We start from the raw sequence: 22,504 nt of genomic DNA on the forward strand, positions 1-22,504 counted from the left end.
TTGAAACTCCTCCTTTAATTGAAATTACCTTTGACTGAGCCAATTCTACCACCTCTTCATTGTCTCTTTTACAATGCTTCTTCTTTAGCCATCAAATGTAAACATACAAGTTTTCTCTTCAGATATTTTCATGTCATTCTCTTCATGCTCTGTCTTAATAATTTCATCCACTTATCCAACTTCATTCATCACTTTTAAAGTGGCAACTTTCACATATATATCTCTGATCCTTATCTCTTTGCCTTTCTTCATCTGGACTCTTACATGGACTCTTCTAGTTACTACACCAAAACTGTATGTTTACACTCCACCAGGGAGTCAGTTATGAAGCTTAAAATATGTCCACTTTTTATTATAAAATAAAGGCCTATGGAGCCTTGGTGGTGTAGTGGCTAAGAGCTACGGCTACTAACCAAAAGGGTGGCAGCTCGAACCCACCACTGTTCTTTGGAAACCCTATAGGGAAGTTCTACTCTGTCCTATAGGGTCACTATGAGGCTGAATCAACTTGAAGGCAATGGGGTTGGCCAGAATGATAAATCTGGTTTAAAATCAGAAAAGGTGTGCATCAAGGTTATATCTTTTCACCATATTTATGCAATCTGTATGCTGAGCAAATAATCAGAGGAGCTGAACTATATGAAGAAGAACACGGCACTAGGAGCGGAGGAAGACTCATTAACAACTTGTGACATGCTTCCTGATATGCAACCCTCCTTCCTGAAAGTGAAGAGGACTTGACGCACTTACTGATGAAGATCAAAGACCACAGCCTTCAGTATGAATTACACCTCAACATAAAGAAAACAAAAATCCTCACTACTGGACCAATAAGCAACATCATGATAAATAGAAAATATTGAAGTTGTCAAGGATTTTATTTTACTTGGATCCACAATCAACGCCCAGATAAGCAGCATTCAAAAAATGAAATGACACATTGCATTGGAGAAATCTGATGCAGAAGACCTCTTTAAAGAGTTAAAAAGCAGAGATGTCACTTTGAGGACTAAGGTTCGCCTGACCCAAGCCATGTCATTTTCAATCTCCTCATATGCACGTGAAAGCTGGGCAATGAATAAGAAAGACCCTAAATGAGATGGATTGACACAATGGCACCAATGGGCTCAAACATAACAACACTTGTAGGGATAGTGCAGGACCGGGCAGTGTTTCCTTCTGTTGTGCGTGTGGTCGCTGTTAGAACTGACTAGGCGGCACCTAAAACCAATAACAATGATAAATTAGGGAAATGGATCGGAAGGATACAAAATTAAATGCATGACTCCTTCTCCAGTAGTTTCATGTAAATAATTCCAGAATATTTCTATGCGTGTATAAAAATGTGTGTACACATATATTTTTTGCAAAAGCATTCATGTTGTGCACATTTTTATAAATCTTGGTTTTTAAACTTACTCTAACTTGGACATCTTTCTATATCAATAATTTAGAGATCTGTCTCACTCTTCATTCCACTGTATAAATGTACCATAATTTATTTAACAAATTCTGTTCTGATAGACATTTAGGTTGTTACCAATTTTTCACTATTCCAACAACAAGGTAATGAACATCCTTGTACATGTATCTTTAATTAGTTGTACCACTGTATCTGGGGCTAGAGTCATAAAATAGAAATTGCTGAATCAAAAGGTGTGTCTATTTATATACTTTGTTCCTAATCCCACTGCGGTCAAGGCAATTTCAACTCATAGCGACACCATAGGGTTTCCAAGGCTGTAAATCCTTATGGAAGTAGACTGCCACAACTTTCTCCTGCAAATATTTGTTAGCTACTGTCAAATTGTCTTCCCAAAACACTAGGCCAACTTACCCTTCTACTTTCAGTCAAGTAGATAGTTGTCTATTTTTGTACTTTCTCACCAGCAATGGTTATTATGTAAGGTGTTTACTATCAAATACCAATCTGGTGCATGAAATATTTTTACTTGGCTTTTTGTTGTTGTTGTTACTTATATATCTAATTCTGGCTTAGGTTGCACCTTCTGCCTATTCACTATTTTATGTTGTTTTAAGTGAAAGGCCTATTTATGCCCTTTGCCTGTTTTTCTTTTGAATTATCAACTTTTAATTACAGATTTGCAAGAGTTTATCATATATTATGGACACTAGACATTTGTTATGAGTGTAATAAATCTTTTTTCTAGTTTACCCCTTTTTTTCCTTTGCTAGTTTGTCATATAGACATTTTCTTTTTTGTTGTTAAATTTATCAGTCCTTTACATTCTGGATTTAGGTAGGCATTTCCCACTTCAAGCTATTTAAAATTTTGCTTTGTTCTTTTTTTCTAAAATTGGTTTTCTTTACATTTAAATATTTTCTCCATCTGAAATTTTTTGGTATCAAGAGTAGAATAATTTTGTTCTAAGTGGCTCACTACAAGCTTCAACAGCATTTTTTAGATTATGTACATTTTTCTCAATGATTTGAAAAGTCGTCTTTATTTCAGATTAGAGATCTTTTCATAGCCTGCATTTTAAGCCTCTTCTGACTCACTAATCTATTTTATTGGTCCTGTTATTCATTCTCCAGCTGCAGACTGCATTAATTACTGTAGTGTTATGATATTTAATTAACGCCTTGGCAGGCTTGGCTTCATTCATTCATTTCTCATCTTGATTATTTGTTATTCCGCATGAAATATGAAATCATTTGGTTAAATTAAAGAAAAATTTGGAATCTCTGTATAATATTGAGTTTTTCTGTACAAAGCAAGGTGTCTGTTTACTCATATCTTCTGTGCATCCCTCAGCAAATTTTAAAATTTTCATCTCTCAGGTTCTACACATTCCTTCTCACTTTCATTATGAGGACTTAGAGTTGCTGTTATGAATGGAATATATTACTTTCATTATATTTCCTGATAATCAATTATATTACTGAATTTTGCTTATTAACCGGGTTCTCAGCCACCCTACGTAGTGGTTAAGTGCTCCGGCTGCTAACCAAAGGGTCGGCAGTTCGAATCCACCAGGCACTCCTTGGAAACTCTATGGGGCAGTTCTACTCTGTCCTATAGGGTCGCTATGAGTCGGAATCGACTCGATGGCACTGGGTTTGGTTTTCTTGGTCTTCAGCCACGCTAATAAGTATTCATGTTGTTTGCAATAATGTTTCAGTTGAATTCTCATGTAAGAAAGTTTATGAACTATGAATAATCATAATTTTTGCTCCTTCCAATATATTTATCTGGCTATTACTTCCAGAAAATGTTAAGTAGTATAATAATGGGACCTTTTTCCTGATTTTAATGGGGATGTGTTTAAAGTATTGACATTGTGCATGATGGAGGACTTTTCCATGACATATTATTTCTATCAAGTTAATGACATACCTATTTCTTTATATTTTATTCCTTAATTTAAAAATAAATGATGAATTATAACAGCCTTTATAAAGCATCTATGTAAAATTATCTTTTTTCTAAATTTGAATTGTTAATATAGCTTATTACACTAATAAATTGTTCTAATATTAAACCACCTTGCATTCCTGGAATGAATTCTATTTGGTCATGATTTATTATTATTTTAATGCACTGTCTAATTGATATGCTAATATATTATTTCAGATTTTTGCAGTTATGGTCATGAATAAAATTGTTCCATTTTTTTCTTTGTTTAATTCATTTTCAGAATCATATTTTTATAACCTGCAAATGATGAAAAGATATAAATTAAAATCTCTTAGTTCTATTTCTTTTGTATTTTTTTTTCTTTGAGCATGTTATGCTATTTTACTTGATGCAAAAATACTCATTACAACTAAATCTTCATCTTGGATTGCAACCTACATTATTTATAGTCTTTGTTAAAATTTTTGCTTCAATTACATTTTATTTTTTTAATAATTTATACTTCTCATGCTTTTTGTTCTGTGTATATTGGTGCTAAAAATATTTAGAAGCATGGACATTAAAAACATGATCTTTTCTAAAGCTCAAAATACCCAAATTTGAAGATTTGCAATTGTCCCCAAATATGTCCTTTGTTATTTGCTGTTTATAGGCACTGTCAAGTCAGTTCCAACTCATAGCAACGCCATGTACAACGGAAGGAAACACTACCCAGTTCTGCACCATCCTCACAAACATTGTTATGTTTGAGCCCATTTTTGCAGCCACTGCGTCAACCCATCTCATTAAGGGTCTTCTTTTTCTCTGATCCTCTACTTTACCAAACATGATATCCTTCTCCAGGGACTGGTCTCTCATAATAATATGTTCAAAGTACATAAGACGAAGTCTCACCATTCATACTTCTAAAGTGCATTCTGGCTATACCTCTTTCAAGACAGATGTGTTTGTTCTTCTGGCAGTCCACGGTATAGTCAATATTCTTCTCGAACTCCATATTTCAAATGCATCAATTCTTCTTTGGTCTTCCTTAGTCATTGTCCAGCTTTCATATGCACATGAGAAGATTGAAAATACCATGGCTTGTGTCAGGTGCACCTTAGCCCTCAAAGTGACATCTTTGCGTTTTAACAGTTTAAAATGTTTAAAATTTAAAAATTTCCTTCATAGCTATTTATTTCTATAAGCCAATCAAGGAGAAAACATTGTTGTTTTTTATGTCTCTTCAGTCTCCTTTAATCTAGTAGAGTTCCCTCCACTATATTTTGTATAGCATGACATTGACACTCTGCCTTCTTTCTTATTTGCAGCTCTATTTGTTGAAAATGGAATCATCCTTAAAATCTCAACATCTACCTCTTCCATGAACTTTCTCCAATTCCCCTTAATGCAGAAACTATTTCTCCTTTGCAGGAGCTTATAAAACACTGTAGTCCTTTCTACAGCACCTATGTCAATGTGCTTTGTAAAAAAGAGAAGCCTCATCACCCCTTGGAGATCCAGTCAAAATTATAGCATTCTTAAAGATAGGAACTCCTATTGTCTATTTTTATCTCCCCAGACAACTAGCACAGTCCCTAGCAGAGCTCTAGAAATGTTAGTGAAGCAACACTTTCTGAAAATGATGAACTCAACTTTTTGCCTGCTCATAGACTATGTATATATATATCCTGAAATGGAAAATAGTCTAGACAAATATCAGTTGCCACTGTTACTCTGGAACATATTGGTGTATCACCATTAAAACAGGGTCTTCAAAAATGAAAGGCAATGGTAGGAAATCTTATGGCTTTAGAAAAGAGGATGATGGCACTGTTTCTACCATATGTAGTAAATAACGGAGACATTAATTTTCTCCCAAAGGGTTGCAATGTAAAGACATTTTAATGTGGGAGGAAATACGGAGTTACTGTGGGTTTGGGTTTGGTTTTGGGGTGGTTTCTTAAGAAGCGGCATGATGTAAGGAAAGCAATGTTTCAGAGAGACTATTCCGGAAAATATTCATAAAACAGATTACAAAGGAAGAGTTTGGCTACAAAGGTGCAGTTAGAAGAGTGGCATGGGAATGCAAGATGAAGAGGCTAGAGAGGATTTGTCACAGCAAAAATGAACACGGAAAGGCAAATCTGAGACAAAAGAGGGTATGAAATTCAAAGCATAACATGAGGGATTTAGGTAAGCTACAAAGAAAACAAGAAGAAATCACACATTGTAGTAATCGACTCTATTAAATCATAAATGTGTAGCCTTTAAAAAAAAAAATTAGCAGTATAAAATTCTTTGACCTCACTTCCAACAGAACTGGGCTGAAGGTTCCCAAAGGACTTTGTGCATGCTTTTATTTAGCATATTGGGGAAAAAAAAAATCTGTTGTCTGTCTCACTCCAACTAACATGGAGCCACCTGGAAAACAAGGAACATGTTGTCTCCGCCTTTTTAAACCTTGTCCCTTTACAGTGCACCACATGTAGTAGAGAAAAAAAAGGTTGCAGAATAAACTGATGATAATTATTTTAAGTAGAAGGAAGGACTGAACTTGGACATGAAATCCAAAAAAGAGCACTGGGCTGTAGCTAACACACGTAGGTGTGTGAGTGGAGCAGACTTTCAGAGGGAGTACCAATACTTCTGTCTGCTTCAGTGGGTTTGCAGTTAAGGGATAACCTCCTTAAGGGTGGAGTTCAAGTCTTTTTGAGCATTCAACAGTGCCCAACATGGTAATTAGCACCCAGTTGGATGCTCAATTAGAATGACTTTTTTTTTAATGTTTTAAAGCACAGACTAGCTTAGTCTCTTTTCCTGCTCTTATTCTATGAGGCTAAACCCTCATATAATACACTTAAGTGTTAAGATAGAGCCCATGGTTCTCAAAATCAGTTGAGATTTTCCCCTTTCCTAAATATTCTTTCAATATAGAGAAAAGTACATAAATATGTGATGATGTTGCACTCTTATTCTAGAATTAAGTAGAGAAAAATGAGTTTAAGGTTTTCTTTGGATCTGGTTTAAAAGAGAAGCAGGAGGGTTATGCAGTAGGTTACTCTAGTTAGTTAAGGTATTTTTCTGAAAATATGGAACTAAAAATATAATTTGATTATGAAGACCACCTTTTTCTCGGTTATTTGCTTTATGGTGGTTACTCTCAGTCATCATGATTTCTATTCAAACCCTTGAGATCAATCTTGCAGTATCTCCTAAAATCAACCAGTTTATAAATAAGTCATATTTTGTAGGGGTCTGCAAACTTTTTCTATAAAGCAGCAAAAGAAAAAAAAAAAAAAAAACCGATGCCACCGAGTCGATTCTGACTCATAGTGACCCTATAGGACAGAGTACTGCCCCATAGAGTTTCCAAGCAGCACCTGGTAGATTTGAACTGCCATCCCTTTGGTTAGCAGCCCTAGCTCTTAACCACTATGCCACCAAGGTTTCTAAAGCACCAGATAGTAAATATTTAAGGCTCTGCAGGCCACATAGCATCTGTCACAACTACTCAAGTCTGCTGTTGCAGTTGAGTGAAAACAGCCATAGACAACACATAAACAAATGAGCATGGCTGTGTTCCAATAAAACCTTATTTTCAAAAACAGGTAGTGACCTGAATTTGACTCATGGGCTGTAGTTTGCCAAGCTCTACTTTATAGCATTATTTTTACTTTTATTATTAAAAATTTCAAATACACAGAAAAATAGAACACCATATAGCCATGATTTAGTTTTAACAATTATTAACATTTTGCCATGTTTACTTCATCTATTTGATTACCGAACTATTATAAAGCAAATTGCTTTCATTGTGAGATTTCACTCCCAACTACTTTAACATGAATCTTTAAAAATGAAAACATATTACTGCATAACTAACCTAAATCTTCAAAAATAAAAGCATTTTATTGCATAACCTAATAAACTTTATAATAATTCTCTAACGCTCTCTAATTAAATTTCTCGATATATCTCCAAAAGGCTTTTTTTTTTTTTAAACCAGGACTTTAATTATTTGGTGGAAACCCTGGTGGTGTAGTGGTTAAGTACTGCAGCTGCTAACCAAAGGGTCGGCAGTTCAAATCCACCAGGAGCTCCTTCAAAACTATGGGGCACTTCTACTCTGTCCTCTAGGGTCACTGTGAATGAGAATCGACTTGACGGCAATAGGTTTTTTGTCTTTTGTTTTAATATATTTGGTTGTTATATATTAAAAGAAAATTCTTTTAATCTAAAACAGAAGCCCTCTCCCAGACATTTTTATGTATGTGTATAACATTGACTTTGAGGAATACTCTGATTTTAAACGATGTGAACAATATTAGAATCAATACATTAATATAAAGCCAAATACAAAATATTTTCATTTATGTTATTCTTAAAGAGGCTCTGGTGGCACACGTGATTAAGCACTTGGCTGCTAACTGAACAGGTGGCAGTTCGAACCCATCCAGTGGTTCCATGGGAGAAAAGCCTTGTAATCTGCTTTTGTAAAGATTACAGCCAGGAAAACTCTATGGGACAGTTCTACTCTGTCACATGGGGTGGCTATGAGTCAAAATCAACTGGATGGTACCCAGCAGCAACAACATATTATTATTAACTTGTTTGCCTCAAATTCTCCTCTATTGTTAAGGTTTTTGTTGTCATTTGTTTGTTTTTAATCTTTCATCCATTGTTTCTCTTTGAAATAATATGTGGAGCTGATCAGGGTAATTTAGAGACATTTATGAAACTGTTATTGTTGTTGTTAGGTACCGTTGAATTGGTTCTGACTCACAGTGACCCTATGCACAACAGAACAAAACACTGCCCGGTCCTGCGCCATCCTTACAATCGTTGTTATCCTTGAGCCCATTGTTGCAGCCTCTATGTCAGTCCGTCTTGTTGAGGGTCTTCCTCTCCTTAGCTCACCCTCTACTTTACCAAGCATGATGTCCTTCTCCAGGGACTGATCCCTCCTGACAACATGTCCAAAGTACGTCAGATGCAGTCTCACCATCCTTGCTTTTAAGGAGCATTCTGGCTGTACTTCTCCCAAGACATATTTGTTCATTCTTTTGGGAGTCCACGGTATAGTCAATATTTTTTACCAACATCACTATTCAAAGGCATCAATTCTTCTTTGGTCTTCCTTATTCATTGTCCAGCTTTCACATGCATATTTTATCATATTTATGAAATTAGAGGTTCACATATAACATAAAAGCATAAACTAAAGGGTTTCTCTGCAGTGTGTGTGCCCACGCTATTGGTGCTCTGAAGAAGTTGTACATCAGTAGAATCCATCAACTTTAGTTAAAGATGCTATTTCGTTTTTCAAGAAGGTATTACAGTATCCAAGCTGTGAACAAATACAGAAATGTGGACACTTGGAATGATATTTTGGAGTTGGCAGCACCTTACAAGGGAGGAAAAAGTCCTCTTCCCAGGAGAATTCTGATTCCTGTGGAAAGCACTGTCAGTTTGCCAGGGAAATTCCACGGACAGAAAATCACTCAAATTTTATAAAATTTCCATGAAATGAAAACTACTGGTATGTTTGTGAAGATACACATACTAAACAATGCTCAGAGTAGAAATTGCATTCAGTGAGATGGGGTATTTAGTTAGGTGACAGTGTGATGTGGCATTACAGATGAGGGGACTGGAAAAAAGAATTGAGGAATGTGAATTTGGAAATCAGAGGGGTTTGTGTTGTGTATATTTTACAGTGTCTTGACTAATCAGAATAGGAAATAGGATCAGTAAGGAGCCGGGAAAAGGGAGTGAACCAATGGAGATAATAAACAAAAACAAACCTGTTGGCATCAAGTTGATTCCGACTCACAGTGACCCTGCAGGACAGAGTAGAACTGCCCCATAGAGTTTCCAAGGAGTGCCTGGTGGATTTGAACTGCCAACTTTTTGGTTAGCAGCTGTAGCACTTAACCACTAGCCACCAGGGTTTCCATAGAGATAAAGGAGCCCATAAAGGGAAAGGAATTAAAAGGTGCTGATTGGAAACTGGAGCAGAGATATAGTTCTCTCTGTTAAGGAAAAAAAATAGTGTGGATTTAATAAAGAGGTTTGAATTTAACAGAAAGCAAAGAGTTAAGGCTTGGAGTAAGAGAAAAGATAATAAAAGCAATGATGCTCTAAGCCCTTTACACTGTCCAGTATGGTAGCCACCAACCACACATGGTTATATAAATTTACATTCACTAAAACAAAATAAAAATTCAGTTTTTCAATCATATTAACTACATTCCAAATGCTCAGTAGCTAGCGTTTAAGACCCCAGACATCACTCTCCAAAGTGGGATGCAGAATGTTTTCTTAATAGATTTTATTATGCCAATTAACTTAGGTGTCCCCTGAAACCATGGTCCCCTCCCCTGCCCCTGCTACGCTGGCCTTCGAAGCATTCAGTTTATTCAGGAAACTTCTTCGCTTTTGGTTTAGTCCAGTTGTACTGAGCAAGCAGCCATCTAAGATGCATCAATTGGTCTCAACCCACCTGGATCAAAGGAGAATGAAGAACACCAAAGACACAAGGCGATTACCAGCCCAAGAAACAGAAAGGGTCACGTGAACCAGAGACTACATCATCCTGAGACCAGAAGAACTAGATGGTGCCCGGCTACAACCCATGACTGCCCTGACAGGGAACACAACAGAGAACCCCTGAGGGAACAGGAGAGCAGTGGGATCCAGACCCCAAATTCTCATAAGACCAGACTTAATAGTCTCACTGAGACTAGAAGGACCCCGGTTGGTCATGACCCCCAGACCTTCTGTTGGCCCAGGACAGGAACCATTCCCGAAGCCAACTCTTCAGATATGGATTGGACTGGACAATGTGTTGGAGAGGGATGCTGGTGAGGCGTGACCTTCTTGGATCAGGTGGACACTTCAGACTATGTTGGCATCTCCTGCCTGGAGGGGAGATGAGAGGGTGGAGGGGATTAGAAGCTGGCGAAATGGACACGAAAAGAGAGGGTGGAAGGAGAGAACGTGCTGTCTCATTAGGGAGAGAGTAATTGGGAGTGTGTAGCAAGATGTATATGGGTTTTCGTGTGAGAGACCGACTTGACTTGTAAACTTTCACTTAAAGCACAATAAAAATTATTAAAACAAAACAAAACAAAAAAATGCTCAGTAGCCACATGTGGTTAGTGGCTACCATACTGAACAGCGCACATAAAGAACATTTGCTCATTGTGCGCTGTTCAGTTTGGTAGCCACTAACCACATTTTTTTTTAACCACATTTGGCTGTCAGGACACCTCTGCTCTGCCACATCGGGATTCTGCCACACCTCCTCCCTGGAAAGTTGCTGGTGAAGTTGTTGCTTTAGGAATGCTCTAGCTGGTTGGGATTGTTGGTGCAGGACATTCAGTTAGGGGTGGAGTTAGAGTTAGGCTTGGAGAAGAGTCATTACATGGATGAAGAGGACTTGTGTACACCTTAGCACAATGCCCAGAATCCAAGGTGGATAAAACAGTTCCTTGCCACTGGAAAGCTGCGAGTATTGATCTTTTCCTCTCTGGTGCCCAGTGAGTCTTTCTAATACATTGCTCAGACTAAGTCATAGGTTGACACTCACATTCTATCATATCTGACTAATGAGAAATTTGACCTGAGCATCTCCTTGCATTTTATTTATTCATATCAACCAATTTTATCTTAAACATTCTTACTCACTGCAAGTAAAAATAGGCAGCCTATCTCCCTCCCTCCATGCTCCATAATGGTTGGCATGAAATTTCAAACAGCTGTTGAGTAATATTTTTTGCCACACATTTGTAGTGAAATAATGGCACTCTGGAGAACTTCTGTCCCTCAGAGATACCCTTCCTCTCTGAGGCATTTTTAACAGCCCTTTGACCGTGATCAGCATCTTATTAGATCTGTCTCCTGTTCGAGACTGCCACTTCAAACTCTGAAGGCACACAGTATCTGCAGGCTTTCTTCTACCTACAATATTTCGAGACATTGACAGGTGAGAAGAAAATATTCCAAGAACATGTTCAAACACTGCCTCATGAAGGTCACTATTTTCACAAAGCCCAGAGCTGCATTTAATTTCCTATTTGCATATGTGGGCAGCCATTTCTTCAGTGTTTTCCCCATGTTCTAATTGGCTCACTATCCCGGTTCTTGGCTCTGGATATGGCTATAGTCATTGGCTTTTAACCCACCTCACCTGAAGAGCAGCTTTCCATGTTTCCATTAGTATTTCAGGCACTGAACCTTGTCTCAAAAATTATAAACAGGATTTTAATTGGTGATTTTGTTTACTTTTAATTTAGCTTAGTGATATTTTAAGTTTTGTTTTACTGCATTTGAAAAGAGCAGAATCTTTAAAAGAAAAATAATTGTAAGGAGAAAATATTCCTTCACAGAGAAAGTGGAGGCTTTGCTGGGTTGAGGCTGGTCACTTAAAGAGAACTTGATTTATGGAAACAACCTTATTAATGCAAGTATCATAATTTCCCTTGTTTGAATAAATCCAAAAAAAAAAAATCCCACTCTCAAAATTAGCAAATTTTCTACACCTTAGACTAGTTAGAAAATAACTGAATCTTTCTACTGTGACCTGAGGGTTTGGCTATGACCATGGACCAAATAATCCCTTTTCAATAATATAAGCACCCACACTGCACTTGTCTTTTAATATGGGAAGAAGCAAAATGACCAGTAAATAAATCACAGGGTGAAAAGCCCCTAATAATTGTACAACTCTTTATCCTTTTGATCGATTGAAATGCCTGCTAGTGAAAACGTTCAGAGGAATGACTCTTCGCTGGCCCATAGAGAGCTGCGTTTCGGCTGGAAGAAGGGTGTGTCCCAGAGCTTTTACCTGGGAGCAATGATGATCTTGTCAAGCATTTCAGTGAGACCAGCCCAAGTTTTTAGGGTGGGGATCCAGACTGGTTATACGTCCCGCCAGTCCTTCTCCCAGAGGAAGGCAGAAACACCTCAAAGCCTGCATGTAAGAACATCTACTGAGAAATCATTTTAATCAGACACCAGCTGAGTGGGGGAAAGCAAAGGAACAGAGAAGAACAAACAAAACTCCTTGGTCTCGGATGTAAAAGAACCCAGCAGCGATGGACTGGCACTTCTTCAGAACAGCTGCTGTGCTGTTCATTTTTCTGGTAAGTGGACTCTGTCAAAAATCCTTCAGAATTATTCTCATTGAAAATGAGTGAGAACTTTTTAGAAAATGTTATTTAATGTTACTTCTCACCTAAACTCATTAAAAGTTCATGTTAATGACAAGGTGATTTTATGAACTAGATCTTTACCTAGTGCTTCCCTCTTTAATTGAAGACTCTAGATCATATTAATGCATCAATGTCAACTCATCCTATCGCATCTCTGAGACTGAAGTCCGTGCTAAGTCATGCTGGGAAAATATTGGATAGGAAATCCATATCAGTACTTAGTAGCACTTTGTTGTTCAAATTCTCTTTTGCAGGTAGGCTTTTAAGCTATATATTACAGGCATGTCCTGAATCTTAAGTTAAACATTTTTCTATTCCTTTAGTATCTTTGAGGGAAAATTCACGATAATTTTTAAAACACAAAAATAGGATCCATATAAATTAAAATCATAGCAGTTTGTGACTGTTGTTATTATCCAAACAATTTCAGTTCTATATGTGGTTAGGATCCACAAGGCTAATACCAAAACCACCACGCTGCTAAACTGATTTTATTTAAAACAAGATTTTTTAATTAAAAAAAATAGTGGTATAAGAGATGTATAAATGACATAGTAGGTGAAGGAATGGCTATAATTAAGGAGTAAGTGTAATTATTATTATACTTGTTCTTGCTACCGAACTGAAAGTAAGGAATAACTGACATAAAATCGTGCATTTGATGGTCAAATGTAATGAAAAGTCTTGCCACTGCCCCCCTTACCACATTATTACCTTTCTCCTTTTAGAGCTGATACTAAATGCAACACCCGTGTATTACATCAGTTTTACTTACGATGAAAATATTAAAAGAGCCATCTCTCTCACAGTAAGGTTAATGTAATCCAAAAAGGCAGATGCCAGGTAAATCACTCTCCAACTTGGCAGAGGCAGTGCCGTGGTTCATATTTGTTTCTACTTGCTTAATTTTTGAACTGGAATGTTGGGTTTGTATAACAACAAGTTAGCTCTTTTATTCAAGGTACAGTGGTTAGTTTAAATTCAGTTCCTTAATTGAGAGGGGTCATAATCGGTCAATTTAGTTATAAATGAGCATCAATAAGCTGGTAACTTTAGCTGTCCCTCAAACTTTCCTATTCCATTTACTCTTCAATGGATCTTTAGGATAAGTTGATATCATAACTCAGAACATCGCAGGAATCAACGTGCATTATACAGTATGCCATTTGTATATATGAGCATTTGTGCACTAATAATCAAATGCTTTTACCTTCAATTTCATATACATTTGATCCATTTAGGCCTACTGTAGATTCGATTGATTATAGTTTGTTCAATATGTACTAACTTTCATTGAATTTGTAAGATAGGCCTTATTTCTTGATTTATATGATTATTTCTCACTAATGACATCCTGTAAATTTCCTTTTACTAGCCACTTCCTAATTAGTCACTCTTCAGTAAAATGTATCCTTTTATCAGAAGCATGTATTCTTATTAAACTTTCTCTCTTTGGAGAGAGTTTTCTGGATGTTCATATTTCCTGAGCCTGGATAGTTTTTTGTTTTGCCATGTTTTACTTGAAATCAATCACAAGCTTCTCATACCCCTTATGAGAATGATTTCTCAAAGAACTTATTCTATTATGAATGAAAATTTTTCATTTTCACATGGGCATCATAACTTTTTTGTAAAACATTTCATTTTCTGAGGTTTATTAACAAACCACAATTTATTTTTACTACTGATTTTACCAGATGATTTTGGTAATTGCTGTTTGAAGTTATCGAATCTGTCTTTTGCTTTAAAAATACTTCCCCTCTCCCTCTCCCCCACCCCCAGCCCTGGCAAAAGACAACCACTACTGTACAAACTCTTCCATTACCATTGTTAACCTCACTATAAATGCTTGCTTTTATAAAATATGTGTAAAGTGCTAAAAGTTGATCAATGAAAACCCTTGTTAGGAAGTGTATTTGGTCAATTATTAAAACCTTTAAGACATCTAAATTTTAAGACATTAAACTTTAAAGAAAATCCATTTGAGAGCTGCTACTATCTGTTTACAAGCATATTGTATAGTCTGCTCAATATTTCTGAAGGTTTTAGACCTTGTTAAAGTTAGTGGGCTGGATCAGGGAGAAGTAAGCTGGAGGAGCTTCTGTTATAGTGACAAAGATTGCCACATGACTCATTATTCAGACAGGCAATAGCTTACACCTGCTATAACACAGCAAGCCAAATAAATTTTATTGGTTTTGCAATTATTTTTCTTCCTTTACTGCTTCTGTGAAATGATTGTACTTGGGGGGAGGGGATATGGGAGTAGAGATTAGAATGTATTTTCTCTAAGCTAGAGAGCAATCTTACCTTATGCACCAAATATAAGAAATCTGTATGAATGGTTATGACTATACTAAAAGGTCTGGCATGGTCATTGCGGAAAGCAAAATAGAACTAGTAGAATTTCTGTGGTTCTAATGTTTTCTGAAAATGACGTACACATTTGCCAGGTCCAATTCAAATCAATTCAGATCTCAAGGTCTCTTTCTCTATAAAGACAAACTTCTGCAGTTTAAGTTCAAAGAACAAGAAAACAATATTTTTCATCTATTACCAAGAATGATCTGATTTCTTCAGTTTGTCATACTAGCCTATCTTCTCCACTTTCCACGGATTAATATTTCCTTTCAGAAAACCCTCTGGCCCCCTGATAAACTAACTGTAATTCGAACTTAGCTGCAGTTCTCTAAGATACAAGCAGGAGTATCTCTCAGCACTCATATTAAAATACACAGAAGAAAAAAAATTATTATACAGCCCATCAATTCCTTTGAATCAGACATCTTAAATTCCCATACTTGTGTTCACTGATGCCTAGAGCAAGAGAAAGGCTAACAAATTAGTACAGACCAAACAGAAGAGAAGCAAAAGAGAGAACTCTTTCACCATCTTTTCTAACTCAAAATTTATGCCTTATTGTACATGTTTTATAGTGATATACATTATAGAAATTAGCTTTTCAATAAAATATTTCATAGAAAATGGAAGCAGTATGCCTAGTAAGTGAAACTTATAAATTGCCTTTAAGCATACTAATTTCCATCTATACAGTATTCTTAGATGCTTTATTATTTCGCTCCAAATTTAGGATCAGCATCTTCTTTCACCTTTTCAAAAAAAAAAAAAAAAAAAACACAAGCATATCATCACTGCAAATTTCTCATCACCACAAAGAAATCTTTGACCTCTATAAAAATCACTACTTTAATTTATGTAACAAATACATGATGAGAGCATTCTGTATGGTTCAAACAGGAATGAGACAGTTATCAAACCTAAGTCAAAAAGCATTTTGGTCAAGAATGGCCCTGCCTCTGGTATCAACTTTCCTGATAGATCAAAACACTCTCCCTGTTGAGCCCAGAGGAGGCCTCAGAATCCTCTTCAACAACTGCACTTCAGGAAGCCACTATCAGTTGGTCTGAGTTACCACAGAGTAAAAATATTTTGTCATCCCTATTTTAGTGAGGCATTGGAAGTATCTAAAGGAGCAGGAAATTCTGACCTGGTAAACAAACGGCCTGACCCTGAGGACAAGATTCACCTGTTCAATGAGACTTGTGAAAATAGAAAAGTGACACTCTTGTCTATACCTAGAGCACTTAATTGCTGATAGCTCTTTCTGCATGATACATGCTTAAGGCCATTGCCGCTGAGTACCCCCCTGTCCTAACAGAGCATCGCCTATTGCAGAAGCAGGGAGCCTTCTCAGCATCACAGATAGGCTTACTGTGCTCCTGTCTACCGAGGGGAGGCCCTAGCAAAGTGTTGGGTCATGCCACCCTTGCAGGTCACACTTGGCATGAAAATTCCTTCAATGGACTGATGCAGGTCAAACACCATCAGCTGCTGATCCATCCTTTCCCTCAGTCTATGAGAAAGGAGTGCAGCCGTTTACACTTGTCTAATGAGAAACTTGTGGAGTACAGTTTTACTCTGCAACACATAGATTAGCCATGAGTTGGAATCAACTGGGCAACAACTGGTTTGAGTTGGAGTGAGAAACCACCTCTCCACAAATTAATGGCTACCTGTTGCTCATTAAATCACCTGACTATAAGTTATTTGAGGGCAGGTTCTGTGTCTGATTCACCTTTGAATTTCTCAAACATAATGACTTCTGCCAGTGCAAGATTTCTCGATAGGCATCTAATCACACAAAGCAGAGACACCAGAAGGGAATTTTGAATTTGGGGGTATTTTATATTTCTCTTCCCCAACACACTCCAAAAAAAAATCATCAAAGCATTAAACATAGAAATAATTGTGTTGGACTGCCCAAATGCTTATTTTTATGGTATAGTGTTACACTTACTTAGCATTTCATGTAGGGGTTAAGCCATAATATTTTTGCTGCTTAGGCCCTTTAAAAGCCTTAATCTAGGCTTGGATCCACATAATAAACATTCAATACATGTCTGTTAAGTAAATAAACCAATGAACAAGTAAAAGAAACCAACCCATTAAGGCATTGTCAACCCTGGACTGATGTCATTTGTCAGAAGCAGTGTGAAGGAAAGACAGTGATTTTAAAATGAAGCAAATTATTACAATATTTTAAGTTGGCTTCAAATTCATTCTTGTGATTTATAACAAGAGTTAACAAATACATTAAAATTTGATACTTTACAAAAACTACCAAGTAACTATTTGTGAAATACCACCTCAAGATTATTAAATGCAAGACATTTTCATTATAAAAATTACTTATTACACTCAAGTCCATTTTCATTATATGCAAAGAATGGTAAACTTCAATATCAAAAGAAAAAGATTTAAATGACTATAATTAGAAAATTATTGAAATTTGCATGCGATTTTGTGTCCTGTGTATTTTAAAAAATAATAATAATAATAAATGGATTGACTCCTAAAATAGAGGTGAAGGGACAACTCATTGGGGCTGCACTGCAGGTGAATTGCTCTCAGTTTTCATAGATGTTTAGGAACTAGGAGAGGCTTTAGTCTTATGTACAGATAAGGAAACTGAGGCCCATGGTGGGGTAGGAGAGCTGAGATACACTCAGACAGCCCCTACTTTCATCTCTAAGGGAATCTCCATCACGGTCTCTACACACAAATTCCTGAATATTTCTGAACCCAACTACTCCTCTCTTTGCCAGAAAATGACCTCGCCCTCTTTTTAGGGACAAGGTCTAAATCATTCAAGACGATGTCCTTTAATTTCTTTCTCCAAATCCATGGATTTTACTCTCTGTCCTTCCTCCCTTCTGCCCTCTGCTTCGAAGTCCTTTCTTTCTGTCGATTCCTTCCTGCGTCTCCATCCCAACACCCCCTCCAGTATCATCTCTCCTCTTTCAAATCAAAATCTCTTTCCTTTCTCAGCTTTCAAAAATCCATGGACTTTCCCCTTCCAAAAATTTTCCTTGAATGCTACCACATTTAATTCCACCACCTCATCTTTCTGTTTCCTTTATCACTAAATTTCTGGAAAAAGTCACCATCTGTATGTTCTCTTCCTTTCCATCGGTCAAGCAAGTTGTCACTCCATGCAACTGAAAGTTTTCTCTGGAAGGTCAAACCAAAAACCTCAGCATTTCCTTGGGATTCACTCTGCTATAATTTTTTGTATCATCTGACATTCATTCACATCACATCTGTGTTTCAGTTCTTCCTTCTCAGGACATTCATGACACTGCATTAATTTTTCCTGCTGTTTCTCTGATGGCTTCTTCTCTTTCTCTCTGTTTCTCTTTTGCTGCTGCTGTTTCCAGTTAGATAAATGTAGGAATTTCCCTTGTTTCATCCTCAGCCACGGGCTGTTTCTTTGCTCTATTCTCTAGTTTCTCCTGATTCAAGTTTTCCCTTGATTTCCACTCTCATATCTGAGCAGATGTCCCTCAAATTTCTGTATTTAGCCTGAAACTCTGTTCATGTTCTTGAGATATATTTCAAATTGCTGAGCAATTTTACCTGGTCATTTTCCTGGCATCTCAGTGTGTCCTACCTGGCTTAATTCTGCTACTTCCTTATTCCCCGTCACCCAGTTTAAAACTGCCATTACCTGGGATTCCTCCCTATCTGGACTCCCACATCCCATCTGCTCTCAAGCCCTGTCAGTTCTATCCACACAGTATCTCTCCCTGGATCTTTTCCTGTCTGCTCCTGCTGCACCTCTCCGGTTTACCTTCTCCTCATCCTACAGGGCGTTGCCTAATGTACAAGGAGTGAGCAGGCTCAGTGTTGCAGCTGGGCTTACTGCACTCCCTTCCACAAAGAAAAAGTTGTTTTGATCCAGAAGATTCTCAACAGCTTGTGGCCTGTAGTCTCTGCCTCTTCCCACCACTCCCGCCAATTTCTGTCAGAGTAATTTTTTAAACCCACAATTTTATAATGCCCTTCCCATATCCAGTATTTCCCTACTTCACACAGGCATTTGGTGTTAGAACTGAAAAGTTACCTATAGGTAATTTTCTCTACTTCTTCCATTTTATAAATGAGAAAACTGTGAGAAATGCACTGAAGTTTTCCAACTCTGTCCAGTGCTCTTTTTAGTTTATTATATTGCATTTCCAAGCCAAAAATGACTTTCTTTCAGAATGTACGCCAGACTCTGAACAAAAGACAAAGCGTTCTGCGAACATACCACATTTTGAAGCTGACTTGGCAGTTTTTTTCATGACCAATACATTGAGAGCCTGAGTCTATGGTGAAACCTAGTTGGTCTTCTGCCTAAGTTACTTCTCATGGGAAAAAGAATGACACATCTTCATAAATTTGGAAAGGTTCATTAGTCATCTGCCATAGTTATCCAAAACAAACAGCAGGCATGAACACCTCAGTGCAGTGAGGAAAGTGTAATACAGATAACAGGTGAGAGCACAATTCTGTAGCTGTGAAGAAATAACTCCCAAACAGACAAGTAATGTACCCCGCCAACCCCCTCCCACAGCCACAAACATGAAAGTAGAAAAAAAGGGCTCAGTGAGATCACAAGGAGCAAGAATTACACGCTGGCCTCACCATCATTTCAGCTCTTCCCCAGAGACGGTTCTAGAAATAACATCTAAGTTACTGGTACTTTAAAACTATCCTGATTTATCATTAAAAATTATGTGCAATGATAAGGCCAAAGCTAAAACTAGGCAGAGCTCTGCTTCACTGGCACATCTGTTTGACTAAGGAAATTGCTTGATTCAGGAGAAAAGACTAAGACAAGTTGCCTACCCAGCAACTCTTCCCTGTGCTCCTGAAATTTCCTCTGCTTGTTGTGGTAGGGTGCAATTATGCCATCTATTTTACTTACTAGAAACCCTGATGGCATAGTGACTAAGTGCTATCGCTGCCAACCAAAGGGTTGGCAGTTCGAATCCTCTGGGCGCTCCTTGGAAACTAACTCTACAGGGCAGTTCTACTCTGTCCTATAGTGTCACTATGAGTCGGAATCAACTTGATGGCACTGGGTTTGGGAGGTTTTTTTTTTTGTTTATTTTATTTACTGTTAACAAGAAAATGTCAAATATAAGCTCTTTCTTACACAAAGGGAATTATTTTCTTTAATTTTAGAAGTGTTTATTCTCATATTTCAAAAACAGCTTAAAAAATTATCACCTTCAAATTTTTAAGAATACCAGAAAATCTTCCATCTAGATTTGGAAAGTGAAGAAACAAATATTCTGTAGCTTTTTTAATATCTTTCTGCTTCATATCCTTTTTCTGCTCCAAAACTTTTTTTTTTTTTCTATTTCCACCTATGGTTTGCAGATGCTGAAACTATAGTGGAATCTTTTAGCATTAAAATTTATTGTTGGATATCGTTGAGTAGTATCAGAATATCTCCGGCTCTAGGGGACAGGAAAGCTGGTAATAGGGAACCCAAGATTGAGAAGGGAGAGTCTTGACATGTCACGGTGTTGTTAACCAATGTCATAAAACAATATGTGTACTGTTTAATGAGAAACTAGTTTGTTCTGTAAATCTTCATCTAAAGTACAATAAAAAAAGAAAAAAAAAGTTATCTCCAGCTCTGCAGGCAGAAGATCTACTAAGAGAACTGAGTTTCCTATCCTCATTTCCCCTGGGTTCTAGCTTCAAATATCCTATCTCATAGGATAACAACCATCTTTACAGGCTAAGAATGAAAAGAGGTTTAAAAAGAAAAGTAATAAAAAGAAGAAGAGCAAATGGAGAGGCAAAAACTGAAGGAATTCTTAGCACCATGATCAGACTGGAGAGGTAAATGAGTGCCACCTGCCATCTTGGGCAGAATTTCTTCTTTAGCACTCCTGCCACTGTTCAAATAATTCCAATGGCTCACAAGACTACTGTTGGATCTTTTCTTAATGATCAGATAATGTGAACTTTAAAGCATTCAATTAAAAATTAACTACTGTGATTATCTTATTCTTTATAGGTGGTGGTGGAAGTTAACAGTGAATTTCAAATCCAGGTAACATATAGCAAATCCATTTTTTTTAATGAAAATTATTTGTAACAATATATTTTCTGAAAAAAAACTCGCCCTTATAGGTAAAATTAATATAAGGCTGAAATTAGTAGATTATCAAAACCACCAATATCTTTTCCTTCTACGTTATAATTACCCCTCCTCCAAAATCTCTAATACAATGAGAATTATCTATAAAAGTTAATAGATACTGTTACTTTATCATGCCCAATCTAGGTAAGAGATTACAACGTTAAAAATGGCACTATCAAATGGCATTCAATCCGAAGGCAAAAACGTGAATGGATCAAGTTCGCTGCAGCCATTCGTGAAGGTGAAGACAATTCAAAGAGAAACCCAATCGCCAAAGTAAGCGTCAACTCTAAGCACAAAATTGCAAATCAGAACGGATGGGTGCCAGAGTTTCAAAATAACCTGTCTTTTAAATCTTAGGGAAAAAATTAAAACTGTCCTGATTTTTTTCAGAAGAGCAAAGACCATATTTTACTGAAAAGTTAAGATACAGATCAGGATTACAGTCACTCAGATTACAAAAAATTGAAGCCACTAAAGAATTAATAAAAAAAAAAATTAGACACTCAGATAAAGTTAACTTTGATTCACTAAGGACAATGTGTTACTTCAAACTCCAGATGAAAAAGAAATAGTAATATGAATGATGCATATAGCACATCAGGAAACACCAGTCCCTGGAAAAGACATCACGTTTGGTAGAGGGCCAATGAAAATGAGGGAAACCCTCAGTGAGATGGATTGTTTTAGTTTTCTCTTGTTTAGTAGAAATAGAAATTGAGTTTCTTTTACTGAATTGTCAGTGACCTTTGGAAATACTAGAGCTGTAATTATTACATTTATCTTGGAAAACATTTCCCAGTTGATAACAGGGGCGTCATATACAATAATTCTCATGAAAGATTGCTGTTGTATATTAAGCATGATGCTCTTTATTTGCTCTCTAATATTTTCGCTTGTTCTTGTTCTCCTTTTATAGATTCACTCAGATTGTGCTGCAAACCAGCAAGTTACATATCGCATCACTGGAGTAGGAATTGATCAACCACCTTATGGGATCTTTGTTATTAATCAAAAAACGGGTGAAATCAATATAACATCCATAGTTGACCGGGAGGTCACTCCTTTTTTCATTGTAAGTGAGCTCCATGTCTATATTTATATTTACATGCCTTTGAATCTATTCTTCAAAAATCATAAACTCAGATCATACTTAATTTGATTCAAGAGCCTCAATATTTAGGCATTTTTAGTTGTTTCTTAATCCATAAGCATCAATTGCCCTAATACAAAGAGAGAAGATTGAGAAACAGAGAGCAATATTTCACTGAAGTGTCTTAAGTAAAAATACTACCCTCTGGCTTGTCCTCATTGGCAAACTAGAGTATTTGTTTGGAAGGGCAGTACCTAAGTTCTACTCCTTTTTCTTTAATTCAGTTGAGATTATTGGCCCCATTTAATTCCAATGCCATGTGATGATTGTGG

General features: G+C 36.8%; 1 protein-coding gene across 2 annotated transcripts in view; it reads left to right on the forward strand.

Moving 5' to 3' along the window:
- The first annotated feature begins 12,459 nt into the window (after nt 1-12,459).
- Nucleotides 12,460-22,504, forward strand: part of DSG1 (desmoglein 1) — a 36,074-nt gene continuing 26,029 nt past the window's right edge. For both annotated transcript variants that reach the window (XM_049900731.1, XM_049900732.1), the window contains exons 1-4: nt 12,460-12,507; nt 20,954-20,989; nt 21,224-21,355; nt 21,999-22,154. In XM_049900731.1, the coding sequence (XP_049756688.1) occupies nt 12,460-12,507; nt 20,954-20,989; nt 21,224-21,355; nt 21,999-22,154 (372 nt within the window). The remainder of the gene's footprint in view (nt 12,508-20,953; nt 20,990-21,223; nt 21,356-21,998; nt 22,155-22,504) is intronic.

Source organism: Elephas maximus, chromosome 11 (genome assembly GCF_024166365.1).
Source record: "Elephas maximus indicus isolate mEleMax1 chromosome 11, mEleMax1 primary haplotype, whole genome shotgun sequence".
NCBI lineage: Eukaryota > Metazoa > Chordata > Mammalia > Proboscidea > Elephantidae > Elephas > Elephas maximus.